The 23,666-nt window shown below is 41.2% G+C and overlaps 2 protein-coding genes across 4 annotated transcripts in view; one reads left to right on the top strand and one right to left on the bottom strand.

The window, feature by feature from the left end:
- Positions 1–23,666, top strand: part of tdrd9 (tudor domain containing 9) — a 31,536-nt gene that overhangs the window by 1,770 nt on the left and 6,100 nt on the right. Inside the window, exons 2-27 of one of the 2 annotated variants that reach the window (XM_031279146.2) lie at positions 8,572–8,648; positions 8,782–8,849; positions 9,336–9,557; positions 10,620–10,742; positions 11,011–11,091; positions 11,171–11,335; positions 11,990–12,093; positions 12,644–12,763; positions 12,963–13,047; positions 13,265–13,322; positions 13,432–13,536; positions 13,620–13,717; positions 13,822–13,953; positions 15,790–15,952; positions 17,798–17,861; positions 18,425–18,488; positions 18,677–18,721; positions 19,191–19,244; positions 19,639–19,755; positions 19,883–19,990; positions 20,157–20,257; positions 20,377–20,547; positions 21,129–21,240; positions 21,368–21,583; positions 22,880–22,969; positions 23,074–23,331. In XM_031279146.2, coding sequence (XP_031135006.1) covers positions 8,572–8,648; positions 8,782–8,849; positions 9,336–9,557; positions 10,620–10,742; positions 11,011–11,091; positions 11,171–11,335; positions 11,990–12,093; positions 12,644–12,763; positions 12,963–13,047; positions 13,265–13,322; positions 13,432–13,536; positions 13,620–13,717; positions 13,822–13,953; positions 15,790–15,952; positions 17,798–17,861; positions 18,425–18,488; positions 18,677–18,721; positions 19,191–19,244; positions 19,639–19,755; positions 19,883–19,990; positions 20,157–20,257; positions 20,377–20,547; positions 21,129–21,240; positions 21,368–21,583; positions 22,880–22,969; positions 23,074–23,331 — 3,001 coding nt within the window. Of the gene's footprint in view, positions 1–8,571; positions 8,649–8,781; positions 8,850–9,335; positions 9,558–10,619; positions 10,743–11,010; positions 11,092–11,170; positions 11,336–11,983; positions 12,094–12,643; positions 12,764–12,962; positions 13,048–13,264; positions 13,323–13,431; positions 13,537–13,619; positions 13,718–13,821; positions 13,954–15,789; positions 15,953–17,797; positions 17,862–18,424; positions 18,489–18,676; positions 18,722–19,190; positions 19,245–19,638; positions 19,756–19,882; positions 19,991–20,156; positions 20,258–20,376; positions 20,548–21,128; positions 21,241–21,367; positions 21,584–22,879; positions 22,970–23,073; positions 23,332–23,666 lie in introns of both variants that reach the window. The other variant, XM_031279145.2, reaches the window with a different exon arrangement.
- On the bottom strand, positions 1,274–5,330 carry rd3l (retinal degeneration 3 like). Of its 2 annotated transcripts, none has more exons than XM_035994655.1 (3): positions 4,698–5,330; positions 3,666–3,973; positions 1,274–2,248 (listed from the first exon to the last, which is right to left on the bottom strand). In XM_035994655.1, the coding sequence occupies exons 2-3, from the start codon at positions 3,944–3,946 to the stop codon at positions 1,882–1,884; spliced, it is 648 nt and encodes a 215-aa protein (XP_035850548.1). In that variant the 5' UTR covers positions 3,947–3,973; positions 4,698–5,330; the 3' UTR covers positions 1,274–1,881. The 2 variants fall into 2 exon arrangements, with proteins under 2 accessions (XP_035850548.1, XP_031135012.1); XM_031279152.2 differs by having other exon boundaries at positions 1,275–2,248; positions 4,702–5,328.

The raw sequence follows: 23,666 nt of genomic DNA, 5'->3' as shown, positions 1-23,666 counted from the left end.
TACACTTAGCCTAATGCCATCTTCACATTTTTGGTCTCAAGCCATGATATTAGGGAAGCTCCGATTGATTGGCTGCCGGTCATTATCGGTCGATATTTACTAAAAACGTGTGATCGGGTGCTCGGCATTAATCTCTTCTAGCTGCCTATAAACTACTACACGCATAGTTAAAACACTTGGCCGAGAGAAACAACTACATGCCTGTGCCCGATTGCCTGTTTATGTGAAGTGAAGTCCTCCCACGTTCGCCTCCCACCCACCTTATTGGCCTGGAGCTGCACGTGGTTGTTCAGATGTGCGATGCTACTACAAACAAAACAATAGTTGAAGAGTTGTCACCCAGCGGAGCATGGCGAGTTTAAGCTCAAAGCGGAGAGTGCGAAAAAAAAGTTGAAAAGGCGGCACCCAAATGCCAGATCGTAACACAGGCAACGATAAGTAGTTGTTTTGGTTCCTATTCTTAACGGTTACCTCCGCGTGATGCTCACTAAATCGCCATAGAGTGTGTGATTAGTTTTCCACGCTTCCCATTCATTTCTATAGGAGCAGCCGTGCAATGTATTCTGGTTGCACTGCTGGGACTTTGGAGAAGCGGGGCTTCCGCCTCTCAAAAGCTTACGAAAATCTTTTAAACTGACCATTGTCGATCTGAAATGAAGACAGATTCAGCAACTGCATAGCCTATTTGTCGCATACAATATTTTCAAAAACACATTTCGGTGAACTATTTTCGTAAAAGAAGAGATCGTATTCCAAATGAGCCGCCATTATGGTCTGTTTTGAAATCCGGGAGCAGACGTTATTATGAATCCCACTTGGTTTCTTGCAGAGTGGGCGGTTGGAGCAGAGGAGTGTTTAAGTTTAGTAGCGAAGAAATCAAGTGAATATACAGCACATGGATATATATATATATATATATATATATAATGGTACAGCAGTTTTGTGCACTGTAAGCTGTAGCAGGAAAAGTTAACACCAGTTTTCCTGCGTGTTCTTGACTTGAAAAAAAACGAACGCATACTCGTCTACTTGCAATGGGAAAGGAGTATCTATCATTAGCAGGTTTTCCCGTTCAAAAACTTGCATATATGCGCACATTTGTTGGTAGAAAAAAAGGAAGGGATTTAAGAAGCAAGACTAACTACTCTTTAAGAGTAGTCTATATCCTTGACGTTCCACTTCCGGGATTGATCTGGTGCAGCAGGAAATTCTGCCGGATGCATGTATTTTCGCCGATTTCCGTTTCCTTCCGCTTTCTTTGTGTTGTAATTTTAAACTCCGGTGGATTTATGAGGACTATGGTTGACTGCTCCTCAGATCTCTGCTTGCTAGACTATCTGTCAAATCGGAGTTTTTTTCTCACACGACTATTTTACTGTGGCTCTGTGCGGAGCTTAGCGTCGCCCATGACTATTGTGATTGGTTTAAAGACATGCCAATAAACCAGAGCACGTTTTTCTCCCATCCTGGAATGCTGTGTGGACTAGCCAGACCCTCCTCCGCTCCGCAGCGTGTGGATGGTCTGGCAAAGCGAGGCTACTTAAAGAGTGACACACCATTATACAGCCGGTTACACTACCACCTGGTGGAGATCCCAATACACTACAAACAGGCAAACTGGCCAATACTTTACACAGCTACAGTATATCAGCGGCTATAACTAAACAAAACAACACAAAAATAACCGGCAGCGGCCCTCTAATGACAGATACTGCTCATTGATGATCGATAGTCGTATCGGAGGCTAAAACGTGATTGGGGCATCTCTACATGATATATCCGCAACTACAGTAATACATATAATCAAGTTTTTGCATCTCGTCTCCATGCTGTGGATGTGTTTTCCTTGAGTTTAACACAAAACTACAGCAGTGTGTCGTCTCACAGTGCAGTGCTGTACGTCCCTATGGGCCTGGGAGAAACTGGATAGTAATATGGAAGGTCCCAGTCCCTGTTGGACCCTGCAAACGAACCAGAGTGCCGCATGGCTCGATCCACATATCCAGAGATTGTTGGGATCTCCTCCCTTGGTTGGTCTCCACAGTTGGCGACAGTGGGTGTGACAAAGCCCTGCTTCATTATGTAGCGGCTGGTCCAAGCCTCCATTGGTCGGAGCTGTGCTGGCTGCACTAAGAGGTTGTGGTCTTCATCATATTCCTTTTGGCTCAAGAAGTCCCTTAGCACCTGCTTGAAGACAGACGCCAGCTCCCAAGGCCTAATGTTGTTTGTGGCAAGCACCTCACGAAACCTGTGGAAAGACACCAATAGATTTAATTTAACACTTGTTGAAGTAGCAAGGATTTGCATCAAGAAAGTGTCAGTGTCATACATTTTCTTATGTAAACTGGAAGAAAACAAACATCCGCAGGTGAAGAAGAAGTCATTTAAGATGCCAATGAAAATTTATAACTAGAGAGACGACATTCAGGAACTTCTGTCGGTAAGGGTTGATGGCGAAATCATCAGACAAATTCAAGGAACGGCAAGAGACTTGGTTGTTTATGACTAAATGAAGAATCCTGTGGTGTAATTTGCGTCATGTCCTGCCTCCTGCACGCTCTAGAGAGGAGGTCTACAGTCTTTAAATTAAGTTTTACGGTATAGGACATACTTTTATTCGTTCATTTTGTAATGTGTAAGTAGATATTTTAAAAGACGTGTTTATGTACACACAGACTGATCTCACTAAGTGGCGTATGTATGACATGCCAATTCGTATGCCGTTTTTGCGTGTTATCAAGACGCATAATCGTTTTTTAGTGTGTTTATCAACGCCGTTTGGCCTCCATTGACCTACATTACATGTGAATTATCACCATAGCGATTAGTACAAAAGGACGGAGGTTGGTTGGGGTGGCAAATGGGTAAAACACAGGACTTTCACCCGGGAGAGCCGGGATCGCGTGTGGCGTTTATCAACCGTTTTTTTTTTTAACACGCGTGTGATGTTCTCGCGATAGCACGGCACTTTCTTGCGATAACACGCCACGTGGCGTCGCTACGTATGTATGTTTACATCCGCTGTATACAGCGTAGACATACACGTGGATAGCTCAAAATGCGTACAGATAACACGCCATTTGGCTTTAGGAAAGTGGCGTGTATGTTTACACAAAGTCATGATGCCATGTTGGTATACAAGTAGTTATGCCTTGCGTTGTATTGGTTTGCCCTCTTGTGGACCTAATGCACAAAAATAGGTTTGAATATCTGCGTTTTAGTAGAAGGAATATTGTAACTTAATCTTTGGCCAATTTTGACTTACTAAGTCTTACTAAATATGTTATTCTTTGGTAAAGTGGTTATGTAAGCACACAGTAGTGACCTAGTAGTGAGTTTAATGGGAAATGAGTAAGTAGGTCACAGTGCTCAACCATGTAGAACAGCGTTTTTTATATCATTATGTCTAACTTAAAGATGATGAGTGGAAACCCTGGCTAAGTCTTACAGGGCATCCTTCACCTTCACATGTTTACACCCTACATCGCCTGCCTCTGTGACAGTAACGCATAATGTCTTTTTTAGCAGCTTGCCCTGCCTCCCTATCCCCTTGGGTCTTCTCTGCTTTGCCTGCTGTCAGGCCTTGTGTTGTTGCAGTAGCAGCTAGCCACTGTTGACAGCATATTAATGTGAGGACGGAGCATGGCATGGCCACTACCAAACACCTAGAGAGTACGGTGGCTGCGTGGCTGGGTGGGATCTGGGCACACAGGAACTCCAGCTGATGTAGCTCTGATGTGGGGATGAGGGTCCGTAACCTGGGGTACTTCTGAAACCAGTGGAGACCCACAGTTTCCCTTGCCAGCCGCTCACGTTCTTCCACATGCCACAGAAGCTCTTTGATCAACATGCGACTGGGTAAGACCCCTGAGGTCTTTAGAGGTGCTTCATCCTGAGCCTGCACTCTTGTTTCGTGGGTCCATTTCATCCAGCTAAACAGGGGCATGGCAGTCAAAGCAGACAGTCCTGAAAACTGAACAAACAAAAATGATTTGTTATTCCGGGCCATGAAGCCATGGCTTCCCCACAGCACTGTTAACACATTTGAATATGTTGGAATATATGTTGCTTCAAATCAAGTGCTAATTTCTCTCTTAAGTTGCAACTACAAATGACAAAAAAGCATTAGACCATGCGACGAACTGCCCAAAGGCAGATGCAACAAAAACATGAGAGAGAAATGTGACAAAATATTGCGCTTGTAATACCATTATCAGCTTCAAATACCACAATGAGAAATGTGTGAGAATATCTCAACGTCAATTTCATTTCATCCATAATTGTGTTGCCCTATTATATTTAACATTTTTTTTTAAGGTTGACAGTGAACAATGATCATCCCTTAACCAAGCTGACCTCTGGTCCCTGCCTGATGGGTGCTCTGATTGCCTTCATTTCAAATCAAACTTAGTAAAGGACGATGTCCCAGGTGTGTATGTTTGGCTTTTTTTCTCAGACCGATGGTTCCAACACAGCTTCTACCTGGGATTCAGATGGATTACAGCGCCTTCAGGGTTAGAGGTCAGCCTCACCGAGCACTAACTATATGTGTGGCTTCACACAACACGTAAGGTTGGAAAACAGAGTTTTTCAAATATCTGACTTGATTACAGTACTTAAACAGCTATCAGTCTTCATGCGCATTAATTAATTATCACACTAACCTCTGGCTGAAAATTGAAAGGAAAGATCTGTACTTACATGTGAAAACTGCACCGCTGATGCTTTTGTGAGATATTCAGCAATTGAATAGAAAATATGAGGAGTACAGCCTCCAGCTCCTTGTCTCCATGGGTCAGTCCATGTAAACTTTATTCCTTCACTCGCTGTCGACAATGTCTTGGTGTCTGCCTTCAAAGGAACACATCACTTGTGTGTCGGCAGCAATCCTCCAATGTCTTGGTTGTTGGAAGCGTTTTTCCTCTTTGTGTTGTAGTTATTGTCTTGTCCCTGTCGTCTCTCCCACTGCTCCTGTCATGCAGACTTTTCCAGGAGAGTTAGTCACACACTGCTAACTGACTAAGAGCTGCCACCTCTCCTCTCCCTTCACCCCGTCTCCTATGTGCAGTGTGCAGTTTGTTTTAAGGTCAGCTGCTTTGTAGCTTGCACAAAATATGTGCACTGGAGAGAAAGGAAGAGGACCAGAGTGCATGTGTGTCGCCAAGCCATGTGTGTTGTATTTGAGCTCCTCTTAATACTGTCAGGGTTGATGCCTGCTGTTGCGATAAAATCCTCCCCCCACTAAGAGAGAGCGAGAGGCAGCGATAACTGGGAAGCTCTCCCAGCTGCAGGGCTGTGGGCCTAGTTGAGCTGACCAGAGGGAAAGATGAGATGAGGCAAAGACTCAAATGAGAGATGGTTCTCTCTGGAATTGATGATGGAGATGCTGAAAGATGACGACTCCGATGATTTCAGATTATAGGCAGCTTTATTCAATATTGAACAAATTCTCATGAGGGAAAACACAGGTACATGTAGCTTGCACAGACCCAAGTCTTCTCCGAATTGAGGCTAGACCAGACCGTCTTATAGATCCTGAACTCCCATCTGGAAACCCTTATTTATGATCTCATCATAACAACTGTATGGTTCCCATGCTCCGTTAGACATAGATGTCCTGTAGGCCCCACCAAAGGTCATAGGTGAACTGTGCCTTAAATTGTTATTCCGCTGTCGACCGACAGAATACATAACACTCCTGGACAGCTGCTCCATCAGGGCCTCTTTCTATGTTATTTTCTCATGCCAACTATCTGGATCAGATCCAGCTTTCTCACGTATAGGGCCTCAACCTTCTCACCATGACCTCCCACCTAGATGTCAATAACACATTACAGAATATGAAATATGAAAATACATTTGAGTACATGCAGGTTTGATTATACCACCTATCACTCAAATGAGCAAAGTTTCATATGGTACCAAGCAGGGCCTGAAGTTGAAGTGGACAGAGCTGCTGTTATTTTCACCAACTGTAAACTTACATTTTAAGTTTAAGTTTTAAGTTAGGGGCTAACTTCCGCATCAACTTGTTTTTGTGCATGTCCGTTGCCTTGGTGCTGGAGAGGAATTGAGAATTGCTGTATTTAATTGCTTCATATTTCTATTGGTAAGTCATCAAATTATATTAATAAAATATTAGGCCAAAACCGAGTTCTCAAACAGTGTGATATTTACAGCCCAACTGACATGTTGTCACCATAACAATTAACAACCCTCACCATTTTCTTTTGAACTAGTCAAATGACCACAGCAAACTGTTGGTCTGTTCTACTTTTATTCTATTTCTATAGAGTTCAGTTGAAACACTTTATTAATCACAATGGGCAATTAATTTGCAGCTTCTCAGTCCAAACGAACACTCACCAAACAATAGTTAAAAATGTTAAAGATGCCGGAGGAAACGGGTTAAATATGGGGACTGGTACCTAATAATAGCATTAAATAAAAGCAATACATAAGAGACAATACATAAAGGCAATTGACCTTTCGCTAAGCCACACCCGAAAACCGCCACAGGCCAATCGTGGCTTAGCAACCGTAACTAGGCGCGAGAGGTCTGTCAAGCTTTCGAGCGAGGGAAACACCGTACGCCGAAGCGTTGTGCAAATCCGATACCTGGTATCCTAAAAGTTTGGATGGGGTGGTGGAATTTTTCCCGAAACCTAAAACCCAAGGGGAGAAAGGCCGGGCATGGATCAAGCAGTGTGGGAGGCCCCATTCACAACTAGCTAAATGTCGACAGTATTAACAGAAACGCATATGTTTGCTCCAAGGCAAGAACACGCTAATGTTAGCTCAGCACAACATTGCTTGGAAATAATGACGGTTCTTTGTTCCTAATGCATATATTTTAACGTAAAATAAAGACAATTCCGGCGCAAAACGAACCATAGAAAAATAACAGATGTGTACCCACTCTGTCGCTCTCTGGGACATGTTACATGTTACAACGCTAGTATTCGGGGCACAGGGAAAGTAAAAACAAATAGCTATTTATACCACTAAAAAGGCTCAAAATATCACCAAACTTCAACGGTAGCATAATGAGGGTCCCTAAATGTTAACCGAAGCATTGAGACCTTTGTAAGTGTACAGACAGTTTATTAAAAAGATAGATTATAAAGACACTCGCATTCTCGTATACAGGTGTCCGCCGTCTTGGGAGCTACTGTCTTTCTGCCCCGAATACTAGCGTTGTAAGCTAATCAGCGGTCCGCGCTAGCTTGTTCCAAGCTCCAAACACATTTGATTAGCTTGAAAACATGTCCCAGAGAGTGATCTAGTGGGTACACATCTGTTATTAACCCATCCTTAAGATGATTAAAGGCAAGACAGAGGCTCACTGACATACTTTAAAATATATTTCAGCATTTGTTAATCGCTAAAAATATAAGCAGGAGAATGTTATAATTGCAAAGTGTTCAAGCTAATGTCTTGTGTTTATTCCACAAGATTTATGGATAAGCTGTTTGATTTATAATTATTATAATTATTAGATTATTTTCAAGTGTCACTTACCCTGCTGTGCATGAACATAGCTGTTCCTCAATTTGTGTGTTTCCCATTTGAATGGTCAGCGTATGAGGCGGCTCACATTATTGCATGGCTTTAGCTTCAATTTTGATGAAATTATTCTCTAATCGGTTGCATATTATGTCGTGGATATATCCCTCGAATGCATACTGCAGACCCTTTTGTCTTGCTCTCTCAGATATTTCACCTGTTCGCCAAAAATTGCTTATTATCTCCTTGGGAATGTCTGACACCGGTGCATACATACTGTAATGGACGTGCCAGGCACGAAAGCTTGTCAGGTGTAGCAACAGTAACTAAGGAGGGCGGGGCTTAGCGAAGGGTCAATTAACAACAACAAGCCTATGTCTCTGTGATATACCGCTGACCCGAAGGCATTACAGAGAAAACTCGGTAGAGAGAATGTGGTCTGGTTGGCTGATATGACTTTCCTTGCTTTCTCAGCCACCTGTTTCTCCCAAAGGGAGCCCAAGTCCCTCTGCGGAACTCCAATAATCTTGGAGCAAACCTTCACTATGCTGTTTAGGCTGTTCTTGTCCTTCACGCACAACCCACTAATCCAGCAGAAAAGAGAAAGTTAAAAGCCTTTCAACAAAAGTTACATGAAATAGTATCACAGGCATTAAAAGAGTTAAGCTTTTGCATTAAATGACAGCTGACGTATTCTAGCATATTCACAGCGCTACACGTTATTACATTCAGACATAAAACCCAGCACCACAGTTTCTGCATGAATCTAAAATGGATCCAGAATCTAAAAAACAATTGATTAAAGCTGCTATAAGGCGCAGCCTCTTAACTTTAGCCAATCCTTATCAGTGTCATGCAACAGATTTTTGTTTATTACCACAATGCTCCTTGGGACTTTGGCAGTTATGCTTTCTGAGATGAGACTACCAGAATATGTCTATCACATAGAGAAGGAAAGTAAATAGATTGCTGTATGGTCTTTGAATTTAATTTTGTTTTTGTAATGTGAGGGGAAAATGGGACAAAAAGGCTGGAATTGCTTAAAATTGCTTTAATTTTTTTCAGCCCATCAAAGGTTCCTGATGAGGGCAGCCGGAAAAATGTGAACTCTGTTGGAGGGTGGTTTCAAAAACCAGCAGGGAGTGAGTCTTAAACTTTGTGTTAGCTTTTTCTTATCACACACCATACTCCCTTTCTTAGATTAGATAGAGGAATCTGCTTGCTGCCCTAATCAGTTTAACCCTGTTTCTTGTGCATTAAATTCTGTGTCCTTAGGTACTGCTCCTCCTCCACTTGCCAGCTACGAGTACCCCAGCTTGCCCATAACCAAAAACAGACAGGAGGTAAAATGTACCATCCATACACCACAAACCACACACCCCGATAGTCTAAAAGTACTCTCTAATTTGCCTGTAGTACTTTCTCTTTTGGTCATGTTGGAGTTTTACTGAAATGACCATTATGTCCTCAGGGCATTGGTGCACTTAAGCTTTTACTGGTTGCTCAAGATCAACTTAATGTCATTTTATGTTGCAGAACAACAGTACACTTTAAACCCACTGATCTAAATATTTCTATTGTCTAATAAAGAGTAGTGTGTAGATATTTTAGCAGCTCATGCAGTCATTTAAGCTGCACTTTCTTAGTACAGATTATAAAGTGTGGACAAATCATTTAGCACACCCATCTGCTATACAGTTTCATAAATTATTTTTAAATGTAGTTTATTTCAGTGATATGGTACTGTACAAATGTTAACTTTGTCTCTTTAAACTGTGCACTTGTTTTATAAATGTGTGTGTGTGTGTGTGTGTGTGTGTGTCTTCCAGCTGATTTCCCTCATAGAAAACAACTCTGTAGTGATCATTCGAGGAGCCACAGGCAGTGGCAAGACGACCCAGGTGCCACAGTACATTCTGGATCACTACAATGAGAAAAATGCATCATGCAACATTGTGGTCACCCAACCACGCAAAATTGGGGCCAGCAGTATTGCCCGATGGGTTGCCACACAGCGGAAGTGTACCCTGGGTAGTCTGGTGGGATATCAGGTTAGTGCATCATTTATTCTGTCTACCCTCCTATCAAATCTTTTATTTTTTAACAAAAAAGGGGAAACAAAAATAACACCTGCACAAAAAGCACTCATTGCGCCTCTCTCACAACTAAACAGTGTTTGCATGCTTGTGTTAACAAGCTCTTGTGTTTACATTGTTGCCAGGATGTGTGGCTGTGTTGTTCAGAGTTCTGAAACAGCATGTCTAATAATAACTGTTGTCTCTTCTGCTTGGTGTAAACCTCTGGAGTTAAGGATGATGTCACTGACAGTGGGAGCAATGATAAACAGTGTTAGAAAGTGATATAACGCTGAACATTATGTTCTTAATTTGCGTACCTCAAAGGTACTTTTTGATTTGATTGTCTATCGTTCTTCTGAAAATATCTCTATTTGCTGTAAGAAGAGAGCTCTTTCCTTGTGCCCTTTCATATTTTTTATGTCTGTGAAAGTCTGCAGTCAGTAAATGGAAAATTCCTTTGTGCTCAGAGTTGAGTCTGCGAACCAAAAAATATTTCCCTGAGGTCAGACACCAGGAAGCAATAGATTTTATTACAGTTCACTGGTATTTTCACCAAGACTAACCAGAAATAGTCATGTTGGCATTGCAGATATTAGTTTATAAGACACTGGAAAAAGTAAAGACCTAAGGCTACTGTAGAGGAAGCGTACTGTGGCCTCTCCTGTTCAACTTTCTAAGGAAGTAGAATATAAACATATTGACAAGAAATAGCAGGAAGGTATGACTTAAAATAAAATAAATAACAAAATAATTACTAATATAGTAGTGTGCTCTGTAACTCAATGTGCAATGCTGCAGTACATTAACATTAACAAGACACCAAAAGATGATGGTATGGAACTGCGCTGAGCTGATGTTTTTAAATGATGGGAGTCATAGATTGTGATCCTCTTGTTGAGTAAAACAACAACAAGAAACAACAAGCAGGTATGTTTCGTCTGACGTTACCAGTGAGAATGCCAAAAAAAGATATAGTCATTTTCAGTAGTGTGTGTGGCAGATTTATGAATACAACTTTGCATATTTGTTTTTCAGGTTGGACTGGAGAAGATGGCTACTGAGCACACCCGGCTCATCTACATGACTACAGGAGTGCTGCTGCAAAAACTGGTTTCCGCCAAGTGCCTCACAGAGTACTCCCACATTTTCATAGATGAGGTGAATAAACTTGAGGCAAATCATTTTCTCTGTTAGCTGGTCCCTAAAAGTGAATTTTTTTTTTTTTTAATTGTCTTCTATTTTGTTGTATTGTAATTTTTTGTTAATAGTTAAAATGCAGTTTGTGTTTTTTTTGTGCAGTTTTAATTCAAGTTTATCATTTTATTTAGTTGTATTAAATGTTCAATTTAAATTTGTTTCATGTTTCATTTAGTTCTATTATCCAATGAGTGATTCTTGCCATTTAACTACTCTGCCTTTGCCCAAGGTTCATGAGCGCACTGAGGAGATGGACTTTCTCCTGCTGGTTTTAAGAAAACTTCTCCATTCCAACTCTTGTTATGTCAAGGTATTTGCAAGATCAAGTAAAATCTTCTGTCCTCCTTTTGCATCAGTTGAACTCTGTCATAGGACCCGTGTTTTTTCAGATCATCCTTATGTCAGCCACCATTAACTGCAGACAGTTTGCTGAGTACTTTGGCACGCCAATTCGTGGCAAAATGAACCCGGCCTACGTGTTTGAAGTGGAGGGGGCACCCTATGCCATTGAGGAGTTTTATCTGGATGACCTTCAAAAACTGTTTCCATACAGGGTAAGACCACGGTAAATGTTTGCTGATGCTACTGTTCTCTAGCCTGGTATCGTCATACTCAGATTCTAGTCAGAATGTGAGTCTGAAACTGCTCCATGGGGCTGTGATTATGGGGCGTGTTTCAACCGAACAGGGAAAGAAAATTCCTCTGCACTCATTGGATAGACCTACAACCAATCAGAGAGAGAACGTGGAGAACGTTGGTGACAGTTGCATTTCTAGAGATGAATTGGCGAATTTCTCTGATTCACGGCTTTGTTCTAACGCCGCTGGGCGCTCCCTCTCTTCAGTCACTCTCTAGCTCGCTCCACCATATAACGTTAACGTGCTGAGTCGCAGCGACACCATCAGCTGTGTGTGTGTGTGTGTGTGTGTGTGTGTGTGTGTGTGTGTGTGTGTGTGTGTGTGTGTGTGACGTTACTGTTTGTTACTGTATCTGTCCATCATCGTATAAAGCCCACCCTCACAATTTGATTGGTCCGAACAGCTCTTGTTCGAGCATAATTGCTCCTCAACGGATAAAGTCCAGACCGAACTTCCCGACCTTGAATGTTGTGGGCGGGGCTAAGTTCGGCTGGCATCCAGGCTAACTGTTCTCTGTACTAAAGCCAAATAGTTATTAAGGTATGAATTGTGTGTGTGTGTCTTTATCAGGTTGAGTCTCCTCCTTCAGGTGACCCTCACATTTCAGTGGAGATATACAATCTTGCCATCAGTCTCATCCAGAGCTTTGATGAAATGGAGGGCAAAGATTCCAGGTGAGGCTTCTGTATTTTAGCACACTTGACTTAAAGGTGCAGTAAGCAATGCTGCGATTAGATTGTTGATATTTGAACTGACCTCCCAAACAGTACAACAGTACAACCCCCCCCTTCAAAATCCCCCCCCCCCTTTCATCAGTTTTCATTCCTTTGAAATCACGGAGGTTTCTGCAGCGTTAAAAAGCCTCACCAATTTTAACAAGGCTCTTCCTCCTTTCCCGGTCATACAACTTCTTTTTAATTTTTATTCTTCCTTTTCCTCTTTTGACGTTTATCTGCCAACTCTTCTTGTTGATAACTCCTGGCCGGCCGCTGCCTACCCCCTCGCCCCCATCACTTGCTTGCACGCGCCGCCTGTTGCTGATTGGCTGGAATAGTGTTTTGTGGCTCATGTGCACTGCGCACAAAGAAAATAGAGAGCTAGGTGTCCGTGATGAGATATTCGCTGAATTTGACAAAAAGTGAATTGGATTAACATTGCTTGCTATACCTTTAACAAATGGGCAGCCACATAAAGTAATGATCATGTGTGTTTGTGTTTGAGCAGCAAAGCAGAGAGAAAAGATGGCATGACTGCATCAGAGCGGGGCAGTGTGCTGGTTTTCCTTCCTGGTATACACGAGATAAGCTACATGCAGGAGGCCTTGGCCAAGCTGGTCCACAAAAGGTGGGCTTTTGAGTTTATCTCTTTGTTGAATCTTTCTGTAGCTAAGACCTATTGTCTTTTTTGTCTGTTTTGCTGGCTTCCTTAGGAGAAGTCAGTTTTGTGTATCAGTAATAATTATCAGAATTTACTTCTTTAAAATGTATAGTGCTTGTTAACCTGTGTTACGTTTTACCTTTACGATGAATGTGCTGCTGTTCAGATTGCAGGTTTACCCTCTCCACTCCACTGTGACTCTGGAGGAGCAGAACTGTGTGTTTCTGTTCCCTGTGCCAGGATACAGAAAGGTTTAAAGTTAACTAAAAATATAGGCTGTGTCTCATTCCGCATACTTCCGTCAGTACACTGCTAATGTGCACTGACTTTTTGCGTTATCTACACTATATACTTAAAACTAAGTGTTTTAAGTGTGCAAGTAGGCGGTTTGAGACACAGCCATATAAAATATATCTTATGTCTCATGTGTTCTTACCTGCTGTACTGATGATCTCCTCATCATAACAGGTTATCCTTTCCACCAACATTGCTGAGAGTTCGGTGACTGTTCCAGATGTCAAATATGGTGAGTTTTTTTTTCCTCAGCCTTGTTTTATCTATTAGCTTAATGTGTGTTTTGTAATGAAGTATTATAAAATCTTAATTTGGTATTTGTGCATTTTTTGTCATTACAGTGATTGATTTTTGCCTGGCCCGTCACATGGTCTGTGATAAAGACACCAATTATCAGTCTCTGCGTCTCACCTGGGCATCCAAAACCAACTGCAACCAGCGTCGAGGTACTATACTTACAATATAGAAGTTTACCTCTGAAGTGTCTGCTCACTTCTGTCCTTTTACACATATTTCCTCTCTTTGTCAGGTAGGGCAGGTCGAGTCTCTAAGGGCTACTGTTACCGTCTTGTTACCAAAGACTTCTGGAGGAATGAAATCCCAGACTACATGATCCCTGAGATGCTGGTAAGAGAATGTGCACATGACCAGAGATTTTTCTTTCTTTTTTTAACATTGCTTTGACTCTAATTAATAATCAACCTATGCCATACTATTTGCCTTCCTCTCAGCTTGCCCCGTTGGCCAACATCATGCTGAAGGTGAAGCTGCTGGACATGGGAGATCCCCGCTCCATTCTTTCCACAGCCCTCTCACCCCCTGACCTTGGTGACATAGTAAGGACAGTGCTCCAACTCAAAGAGGTAAATAAGTGCAGATTGATGAATCATCTCTATGAGAACCATTAATGTTGAGTCAAGTACTTATGAATGTGTGGCTGTAATGATGTATTTGGGCAGTCAGCTGACCACACAGCTCTGTCACAGAGTATTAGACCAGGAGTTCTTCGACAGAAACTTTGCATCAGTCAGTGTTTGTAAAAGTCTGTTAGGTGAGGGTAATGAAGGGCAGTGTCATTATATATTTGTGTGGGGAAGGGAAAGTGGAAGAAGTGTATGATAACTGGTTTCTTTCTGTCACTAACAAAATATACATTTTATTTTATACCATTTTTTTTAAACTACATTACAAAACACAGCATCAGAATAAAGAATAAAAAAGACAATTAAACATAGCACCACAATGAGTGAAACTAGGGAATGTGAATACATTTAACAGACTACAAGACCAGACAAATACATAGATACAAGTTGTTTTCATAACAGAAGTTACTATTTTTAAGAGGTGATTTTAAAAGATGTATGAATCTGAATCTGAATATAGCCGGATATTCTCAGACAGAGTTTCGTTGATGAGGAGCCTCATAAGCAAATGCCCAGCCAGCTTTAGTCCAGGGGATTTAAAAACAGCTGGATGATCTTTGTCTGAGGATCTCAGGCTAGCCTCTGGCTCATAGGCAAGCAGCAATTCAGCAATGTACAACCATAAAGTGTGATAAATATTGTCATGAACCAGCTCACAGTTCTGACAAAATAAGGGAGACCACACACAATTAAGGATTACATTAAAACCAATTTATTTAACCCAAATAAATAATACTTCAAAATAGGATTAAACATACTGTTTATCATTTATCAGTATTATCAGTAGTGTAGTGAGTGCATGGCTGTAAAGTGAGTGTGTGAAAAACAAAACAAAGCAAACAGAACTCAAAGGACAACCTAAACCAAAAACAAACCCTGTCTGGCTGTAAGGATAGAGAGAGCCAGAACTGCATCTCCAACCCTCTTAAATAGTAGTAACCAGGAGTCAATCAGGAGGAGTGGATACAGGTGTGCCACTCTGCCACTCTGACTTCTTCCCAAATATGTGACATGGAAAAATACCATAGAGCCACCCACAGAGTGGGAGGGGTCATCACAATATGAAGAATGCACTGATCAAACTTTTTCAGTCCCAATACCTATACAATATCTGGGCTTTGGGTCGTCCAATGCCGAGTACCAATCCAATGTTTAATATAAGCTGTCTGCCTCACTGTGTGGAAGTGACTGGGATGATTCTTTTATGTGTAAGGAAACATCATTACGAGGTGCAATTGAATACACCATGAGTTTAGAGGGGCACTTGAACGCACCATGAAGTCCCGTCGGAGCCCACATGCTTTACGTTCGCTGTTTGTTTACATAACTCAACGGTGAAGGCAAAATGTTGCCACACTGGTGACTTCAGGAAAGCAGAAGGATTTTCCAGTTCTGTTGTTTCTCCGTCATCTCCGACTCCGGCACTGGCCGTGGTGTCTGGAAAAGACAGCTGCAGGCTACCAGTAAGCTAATATTACTGTGTCTTTAGCTGCATGCTACCTGCCGGTAAGATACGCTGTGTCATCAGTGTGTTGTACTCTCTCTATTCTCTCAGTATTGGCCTGATATCCGATATCAGTATTGGATCTATGCATGTCTAATAAATATAAGTACATTTTCCAATGAATGAATGCAATTAACAGTTCATCCATTTTTATTTTGAATCCTTAAATATTAAAATTCAATCTGTTGTTCTGAGATAAAGGTTTTGGGAGTTAATTGGAGCTATAAATAAAACCTGTTGTCTTGACACTAGCTGGATGTTTCATTCTATAGATGGGCGCACTATCTGCGAAAAGTGATGGCAGGGGTCACAATGAGGATGGTGAAATAACTTTCCTGGGCCGAGTTCTGGCCCACTTGCCCGTGGACCTGTGCCTGGGGAAGATGATTGTCCTGGGTCACGTCTTTGGCTGCCTGGAGGAGTGCCTTATTATAGGTCAGTCTGTCATTACGCTACTGGAATGGACCTCAGTTACTGCATATGCACATGTTTACAGTTGTAGAAACATACAACAAATCTGTCACGACTGCACTCTTGAAACAACAACATAACATAAATAATGTGTAGGGTTGGGTATCGTTTGGGTGTTTTCTGATACCGGTACTAAAACGATACTTTTAAACGGTGCCGGTGCCTGAACCGATACTTTAAAAAAAAGAAAGAAAGAAGAGCACAAAACGGCAGTCGGTGACATTAAAGAACGGCTTGTTAATTGCTAAGGCTATATGGTCAAAATGTAATGATTTATTAAAAATGTAATAACAATAACTTATTTAACCAGAAAATTGCTGTTAAAAACAACCACTCGATGGGGAAAAAGGGTATTAACTTATAATAACTTTGTAACTTTCACCAATTTCAAGTGAACTGAAAGTCTGTGTTGTTTTTCCGACAATGACAGCTGCACACTGTTGTACGTCCCGGTGTTGGAATCCTCTACAGTGAAATACAGTCACACTTTACACCGTTTAGCTGTCAGCATTCTAACCTTGTTTAATCCAGCCACAGTGGCTGGTGGATGCCCAATTTTACCAGCCACTTATATTTTTTACCAGCCACTTTTTCCGGAATACTTTTTTATTATAAATACATATTTTATTAATATAGGGAAATAAAAAGTGATGTGAAAAAAGACCATGGTAAAATTGTGTTTGGTCAGTTTGGTCATATTCTACAGTAATTGTAGGCCTACATGTTTAATGAACAAAAAAATTGTTTTGTTTGTGAAAGTTGCTTTTTTGTATAGTTCTTCAAAAATAAAAAGGAAACTTATTTTGAGGAGAATAAAATTACTCTGGGCTGAGTTTTCTTAGTAACCTTACCAAAAAGGCTCAGGATGCTGCAAATGTTGGTATAATATGAAAATGGCTGGTGGATTTAAGACAAAAAATAATAATTTATTGAATTAATCAAATTTGAACATTTCTGTCAGTGGCTTGCTGATCTTTACATTGTTAGTTTATTTCCTAATCTGGCCTGGGACACACATTCATACGGTTTAATAAAGTACTTTAACTTATTTATCATTGCACTTAAAATAACAAGCGTAGCTGTCCTCAATTTAGGTCATCCTGTATGTCTCATCTCTTGTGTGTGTGTTTGTGTGTGTGTCTGTGTGTCTGTCTGTCTGTCTGTCTCGGGGGGAACTGAGCAGCAGAGAGCCAACAGGATTAAAACAGCAGCTTTCAGCGACTGAAAAATTGTTACAGCGTACATTGATGTTTAATACAGGTTGGCAGGATGGTCTGAAATGTTTTGCACGGTCTTTTGCTGTACGTTTTGTCAATGCGCCACTCGTTCGAAAAGCACCTTCTCTTTTTCTTTACCTCGCCCTCAACAGTTTGTACATTCATAGCTACTGCTGACTCCGCGGCGGGCCTCTTAACACCGGGGATATGTCGCCACATTTTTTTTAACTGATAATTTTTGTTTCGTCTATACCTCAGCTCAGCTACATGGTGTCACGGACTAGCGCTGAAAACTACTTGACAAAAGTCTGGAGTTGACGGAAATATACGTGGTCAAAGCCCCGGCTGTGAACAGTTTAGTTAAGTTTACTTAGCAAAAGCATTCTTTGACAAAAGCTGTCCAATCCGTTACAAGGAATGTTTTACAATCCACCCGCCACTGTGGCTGGTATACAAGGCAAAGTCACCCGCCACTTTGAAAAAGTACCCGCCATTGGCTGGTGTGCTAATTTCCCACCCTGTACCAAACCATAGTAATGTGTTTTTTTTGTGGGCAGTTTGCACAAACAATAACGACTTTGCTTGTCCTCAGCTGCCTCACACTCTCTGAAGAGTTTCTTTGCCATACCATCCATGCAGCAGCTTGCTGGCCACAGGTGAGTCACATCCAACAGCTGCACTGATTCACAGACTGCCTGGCTTTGTAGATCATTTTTCTGTCCCACCAAAGTGGCATAAGATATTTGAGGCATTATATTGTCATGTTACTAAGTCCATGGAGTCCAGACATACCTATTGACTATGGACTCACTTTTACAGCTTAAGAGCCATCACAGTGTTTAGTGGCTAATGAGATGCTTGCAGTAGAAAACAGATGTGAACAGTTCAAACACGATGCCATCTCTGTGGACATACAAAACACTGAAAGGTAAAAGAGAACAGTGTTTGGTCATTAAAGAGTCTCTTTAAAGTCTCTGTCATAGCATATCCAGCAATCCATGCGCTGTTCCCCTTAAATCTGGTTTTCCTAATTAGTTATTTGTATGTTTTGGCAAATCAGAGCACAAATAGTTTTTCTGGCATTGCACATGTAGATGCCTACAAGTTTGCCTCAAGATGCCTAATCTTTTCATCAGACTACTTGCAGGACAGAAACAGATATTGCTTCTGTGTATTGTATGTTTTTTCTTTGTGCACTGAATACAATTTGTTATTCCAGGAGCAAGTTAGCCTTTGCCCGTGGCACACCAAGTGATTCCATGGCTTTCGTCAATGCCTTCAAGGTAATGTGTTTGTTAGCAAGTCAGCAGCAAGTTGTGGTATATTGCTACACTTGTTTTAATGTGCTTAATATTCTGGTTTTATTGTATTGTCTTTTAGTACCATGCTATAAATACAATTTATTATTATTATTATTTAATGGATTTACGTATTTGCCTGATGGCTGTTCCCTATTGTCTCTTACTGTCAGGCCTGGCACTCATCCAAAAAGAAAGGACAGCTGAGACACCCAAAGGTGAATAAAACAACAACCAAACATGAGCTCCCTAAAACAACACAAATGCATATAAAAAAAAGAATATGCTGATTTTCTTTTTTTACATGTTGAAAATAAGAATAGTCTGCTACTGTTGTTGTACAGAGCAACCTCTTGACACTGTCATCTTAAATTAGTTTAAAAATTGGCAATAAAGTATACATAATTGCTTTGTCCTATTGGTAATGAATTCACATAGCACCTTATGAATGACATTTAGCGCACTATAGCTTACAGAGCAGTTGCTCAGGGGAAATAGATTAGGTGAGTAACTGAATAACCCATTAAGATGGCTTATTCAGTTTCACCTCAGTTGGAGAAAAGTCTCTCTGCCTTTGTTAACATTTAAACTATTCACTAAATGTGTTTATAATGATTTATTCATTAAGAATCAGTGCAGAACTCTCGTCTTAAATTGTAAATTTTCTTTGCTGCTTTCTCCTCTTAGGATGAGTTGGACTGGGGAAAAGAGAACTTCATTCAGATCAAGAGGATCAGGGAGGTACAGAGGTTAAGCAGATAGCTGGGTCACAGGAGTTCATCAAGCCACATTACAGGATGTCATTGTCATCACCCATCCTAGTTGAACTGCAAACAACAGGCATTAATCATGTTTGTAGTCATGTGTTATCAAGAAAGAATCTTGCTTCTGTTGAGTCGCTGTTTGAGAGGCTTTACTAAAGTTGGTACAGTCAGACTCTAAATATGTAATCAGTATAATGCCAGTTTAAACTTGATCATTAAGTGCCATGACAGATTTTAGCTAGTTAATTTCGCCTTTTGGTGCACAGTTGACCATCAAAAATGTCAACTTCCAGTCTTAATGAGCTAATATTTTGAAATTGAGCTGTAAAATATTGTGTCTCGGACCTCTTTTGAAGTAACTCACTGTCTAGGTTGCAGAACTGTATGAGGACCTGAAGAATCGGGTGTCCCAGTTCAACATGCGTGTGCCGGAGAGTGCTCAGCCCTCGGATTACACCAGCGCACACAGGCAGAAGTTCATCCTTCAGGTTAGAGACAGTGCATGCTATACAGTGTTCACTTCTGATCCCGTAATCACTCTGAATAAATATTCAACTACTGAATATACACACCTAAATGCCCGTTTGTTTTAGGTTGCACCTCTCTCTGTCTTAGGTGGTTATTGCTGGTGCCCACTACCCCAACTACTTTGTCCAGGGAGAAATAGATGAAGACTTAGCCTCCAGGGACTTGAGTGGCTTCAACCCCAGAACAACAGTGATGGTATGACACATTACTGTTCAAATCATGATATCATTTTTATTGACTGACACTTTTCTGGTGTGTAATGACAATCAACACCCTTACGGGATTATTATGGCTACAGTCTTTTGCCTTATTACGTAAAAGGTAGGGATATTGTAAAATAACATCAGACCACATGTTTCAGGTGAGGAACCTCCCTCCATACCCTTTCCTGTATTACAAGCAGCTGCAGTCTCTGTTCCGCCTGTGTGGACAGGTCAAAGCCATTTCTTTTGAGAGCTCCAGGTAGTGAAAGCCACTGTAGCAAATCAAACAGCTTTTTTTAATCTGCTCTAACCATTTTTAAAGAACACTGAAATGCATATACTCATACTTGTCTGATTCTGTGTTTTTTTTTTTTTCAGAGCATATGTGGAGTTCTACAGGACTTCCCAAGACTCGGGGGTGCTGCCTGAGGTGTCTCTTGCCCTCCTCCTGGCACAGCAGAGTAATCCCATGGAGCTGTCTGTCTTCCCCATCGAACAAATAGAAATCTGTGCTGGGAGTAGAAACATAACTCACATGAAATATGCAAGGTACAGCTCTAATTAAACATTATGGAAACCTCCTCTCCGTATTTGAGTGAGTGTAATCAGTTGCTGCATGAATTAAAAAAAATCTTACATTTGCTCAGTGAGCAATACATGTCATGAGAGCACAACAGTTGAACTGTGTCTGAATTCTGGGTGCTGAAAAGTCCTATTCTTGACTGCCTTTTTGGAACCTGCACCACAGGCTGCATTGGTCAGTGCCCCTGCGTTGAGCCTTAATATAATCTGACATCCTTGCACTCTGCATGACTCTCTTCGGCTATCACTTGGACTCAGAGAAGGGAGGTTTTAGGCAGAGGCAGCACCAGGTTCTTCTTACCTCTCTCTACTTGCAGCCTTGTCTCATAAACAGTGCTTGGAAAATCATTGCATCGATTGCTGTGATCTGTAGTAAAACTTTAATATTTGCAAGTTAATTTTTGGTTTACGATACCTTATGAATAGTAGCAACTCTGTTAACTATGACCTCTGTTAATAATATGATGATATGACAACCTCAAAACCAATAAATACAGTTAATAAAAACATAACATTAAATGTGCTGTCTATGTGCTGTTGCTGTGCAGGGTGAATGTAGACTTCCAGAGCCAGTCTGTCTGCCCGGTGGGAGTGGTGAGCGGGAACATTGACCCAGACAAGCTACCCCCCAACCCCTTGTTTGTGGTCAACATCACAGAGGTCAGTCCTTTATTTAATCTGGTCAAACAGAGGTACATTTTCAAAAAAGAGCCATTTGTTAGGTTCTTGACTAAATGTCTGAATCTTGAATGGATGTATCCTCTCTTAACTCTGATCTCTGCTTCAGGTGGTGGAGGTGGGTCATTTCTGGGGCTTCCAATCAGATGAAGCCAGCTTGAAGAAGCAGCGCCATCTGACAACAGAGATAAACACACGCACGCTGCAACCTGTCACTGTGTCGCTCTACCCCAACCTGCTGTGTCTTGCTCCTTACTCTGAGATCAGTGATCAGAGCTTGTACTACCGTGCCAGGGTCCTGCACATACGTGGCAATACAGTGGAGGTGAATATCGCTCACACGCTGCAGCTCTCTGGTCAAGATGTAGTGCACCCATTCAATTTTGTCATAACAATACTCCTTTACTCCCCTGTCTGATTTTCAACGTCTTTTTGCAGCTGTCTCTTATATGATCATGCCATTGTAGAATAGACATTGTCAGAACATTATGGATTTCATACTCTACATTTGATTTTCTTTAGTGTTACTGATCAAGGAATGAATCTTTCTTTTTTTAGCTAAATTACTAATTTCTAGGGGTGGGAAAAAAAATGGATTCTTAGATGCATCACGATTCTCTCTAGAACGATTCGATGCTCGATTATGATAAGTTAATAATTGATTATTTTATTTTTAAATGTGTTGATTTTTATTTAAACGTTACTGTCTCCAGACAAGTACAAATCAAAAAACAGAGTGACTGAAAGAGGATGGGATAATGAACAACAACTTAGAGTTTATGTTGTATATATACACATGATCTAATAAGACATACTTAAAATAAGGCAAAACACATTTAGGCTGTTCATCTACTTTATCACATGACATCTGATCACCTCATGTTTCATGTTCTAAGAGGGCAATTATCCACCTTTAAACATGACTGGGCCTCTGACATGGAAGATTACTGGGAGAGAAGGTGACTTTCACAAGCATGTTTAAGGCTTAAGCATGGAATGACTACAAAATAAAAACCTCAGTAGACAAAACATTTCATTAAAACTTGTGTGTGACAAATATTGTATATGTCAAAATCTAAGCTTTGTCTAGCTGCTTTGTCTGGGAAGCAAACTCTAAGTAGCAAACTCAGATTTATATGTATATTTTTAAAAATCAAGCATGGAAATTTACATAACAAAAACTTGCATCGAGATGCATCGATAATCGGTTCAGAATCGAATCGGTGGTCTCTGAATCGGAATCGAATCGTGAGGTGCGACTCGATTCCCACCCCTACTAATTTCAGGGTTTTATATTGCCTTTTGACCACCACTGTGCTACGAAATACATACTTCAAATGGCCTGCTTGGCTATAATTTTTCTAAGGTTATTTTGTTGGAGAACCCAGAATGTTGACATGGTAGTACACTTAACACTTTAATTCTATGAAAGTATTGCACAGGTTGCACCAAGTTCTATAGTTATTTAGGTTGATTTCTGAACTAAATCTGTCTAAAGCCATTGTGATCTAGTGTTGACCTCTAAAAATAGAACGTAGGGAAATCATTCTTAACAGCAGTATGTGATAGTTGCTGATGTTACTTCATATACCAGAACGCAGGATATGTTGTTGTTCTGCAGGTGTTCTTCTTGGACTTTGGCAACTCAGCGGTTGTTGCCTGCAAAAGCCTCAGGGAGCTCCCATCTGATCTCCTGTCTCACCCATTTCAGGTAGCAATACTTTAAGTAGTCAGAAAATTAATGCACACTTATCTGTTCCACCGTCTAAACTGTGAACTAACAGTAACACACAAACACTATGCTCATGGTCTCAGGCTCAAGAGTTCCAAGTTATTGGAATATGTCCCTCAGCCCAGTCCATCATCCTGGGGAACCAGTGGAGCAGCCGAGCCCGCGACCGGTTCATCACACTGGTGAAGGGCTGTTCACTCATTGTGTCGCTGTTCTCCATCCTCCATGGTGTCATGCGTGTGCAGCTGCTCATCAACACAGAGACAACAAACGCCAGTGTGGCAGACATCTTGGTGGAAGAAGAACATGCTGTGAAGGTTGAAGAGAGCTTCGATTCCAAGGTGACGCACCAAGTTGTCCCACATGAAATAGATTAGGCAGTGTGCAATATAGAAATTGGGGCCCAAAGCTTCGAAAGCTTTGATCATTGCCATGGTAATCGATGTCAAAATCAGTATTTAAATGCGTTGGGTTTTTTTTAAATTCTTTTTTATATTATTATTATTATTATTATTATTATTAATAATATCCACCTCGGGGAAGACCCAGGACTATGTGGAGAGATTATATCTCCACCCTGGCCTGGGAAGGCCTCGGGATCCCCCAGTCACAGCTGGTTAATGTGGCTCAGGAAAGGGAAGTTTCGGGTCCCCTGCTGGAGCTGCTGCCCCCGCGA

Source organism: Sander lucioperca, chromosome 18 (genome assembly GCF_008315115.2).
Source record: "Sander lucioperca isolate FBNREF2018 chromosome 18, SLUC_FBN_1.2, whole genome shotgun sequence".
Taxonomy (NCBI): domain Eukaryota; kingdom Metazoa; phylum Chordata; class Actinopteri; order Perciformes; family Percidae; genus Sander; species Sander lucioperca.
The sequence above is the reverse complement of the archived record's forward strand: the minus strand, read 5'-3'. Positions and strand labels throughout refer to the sequence as shown.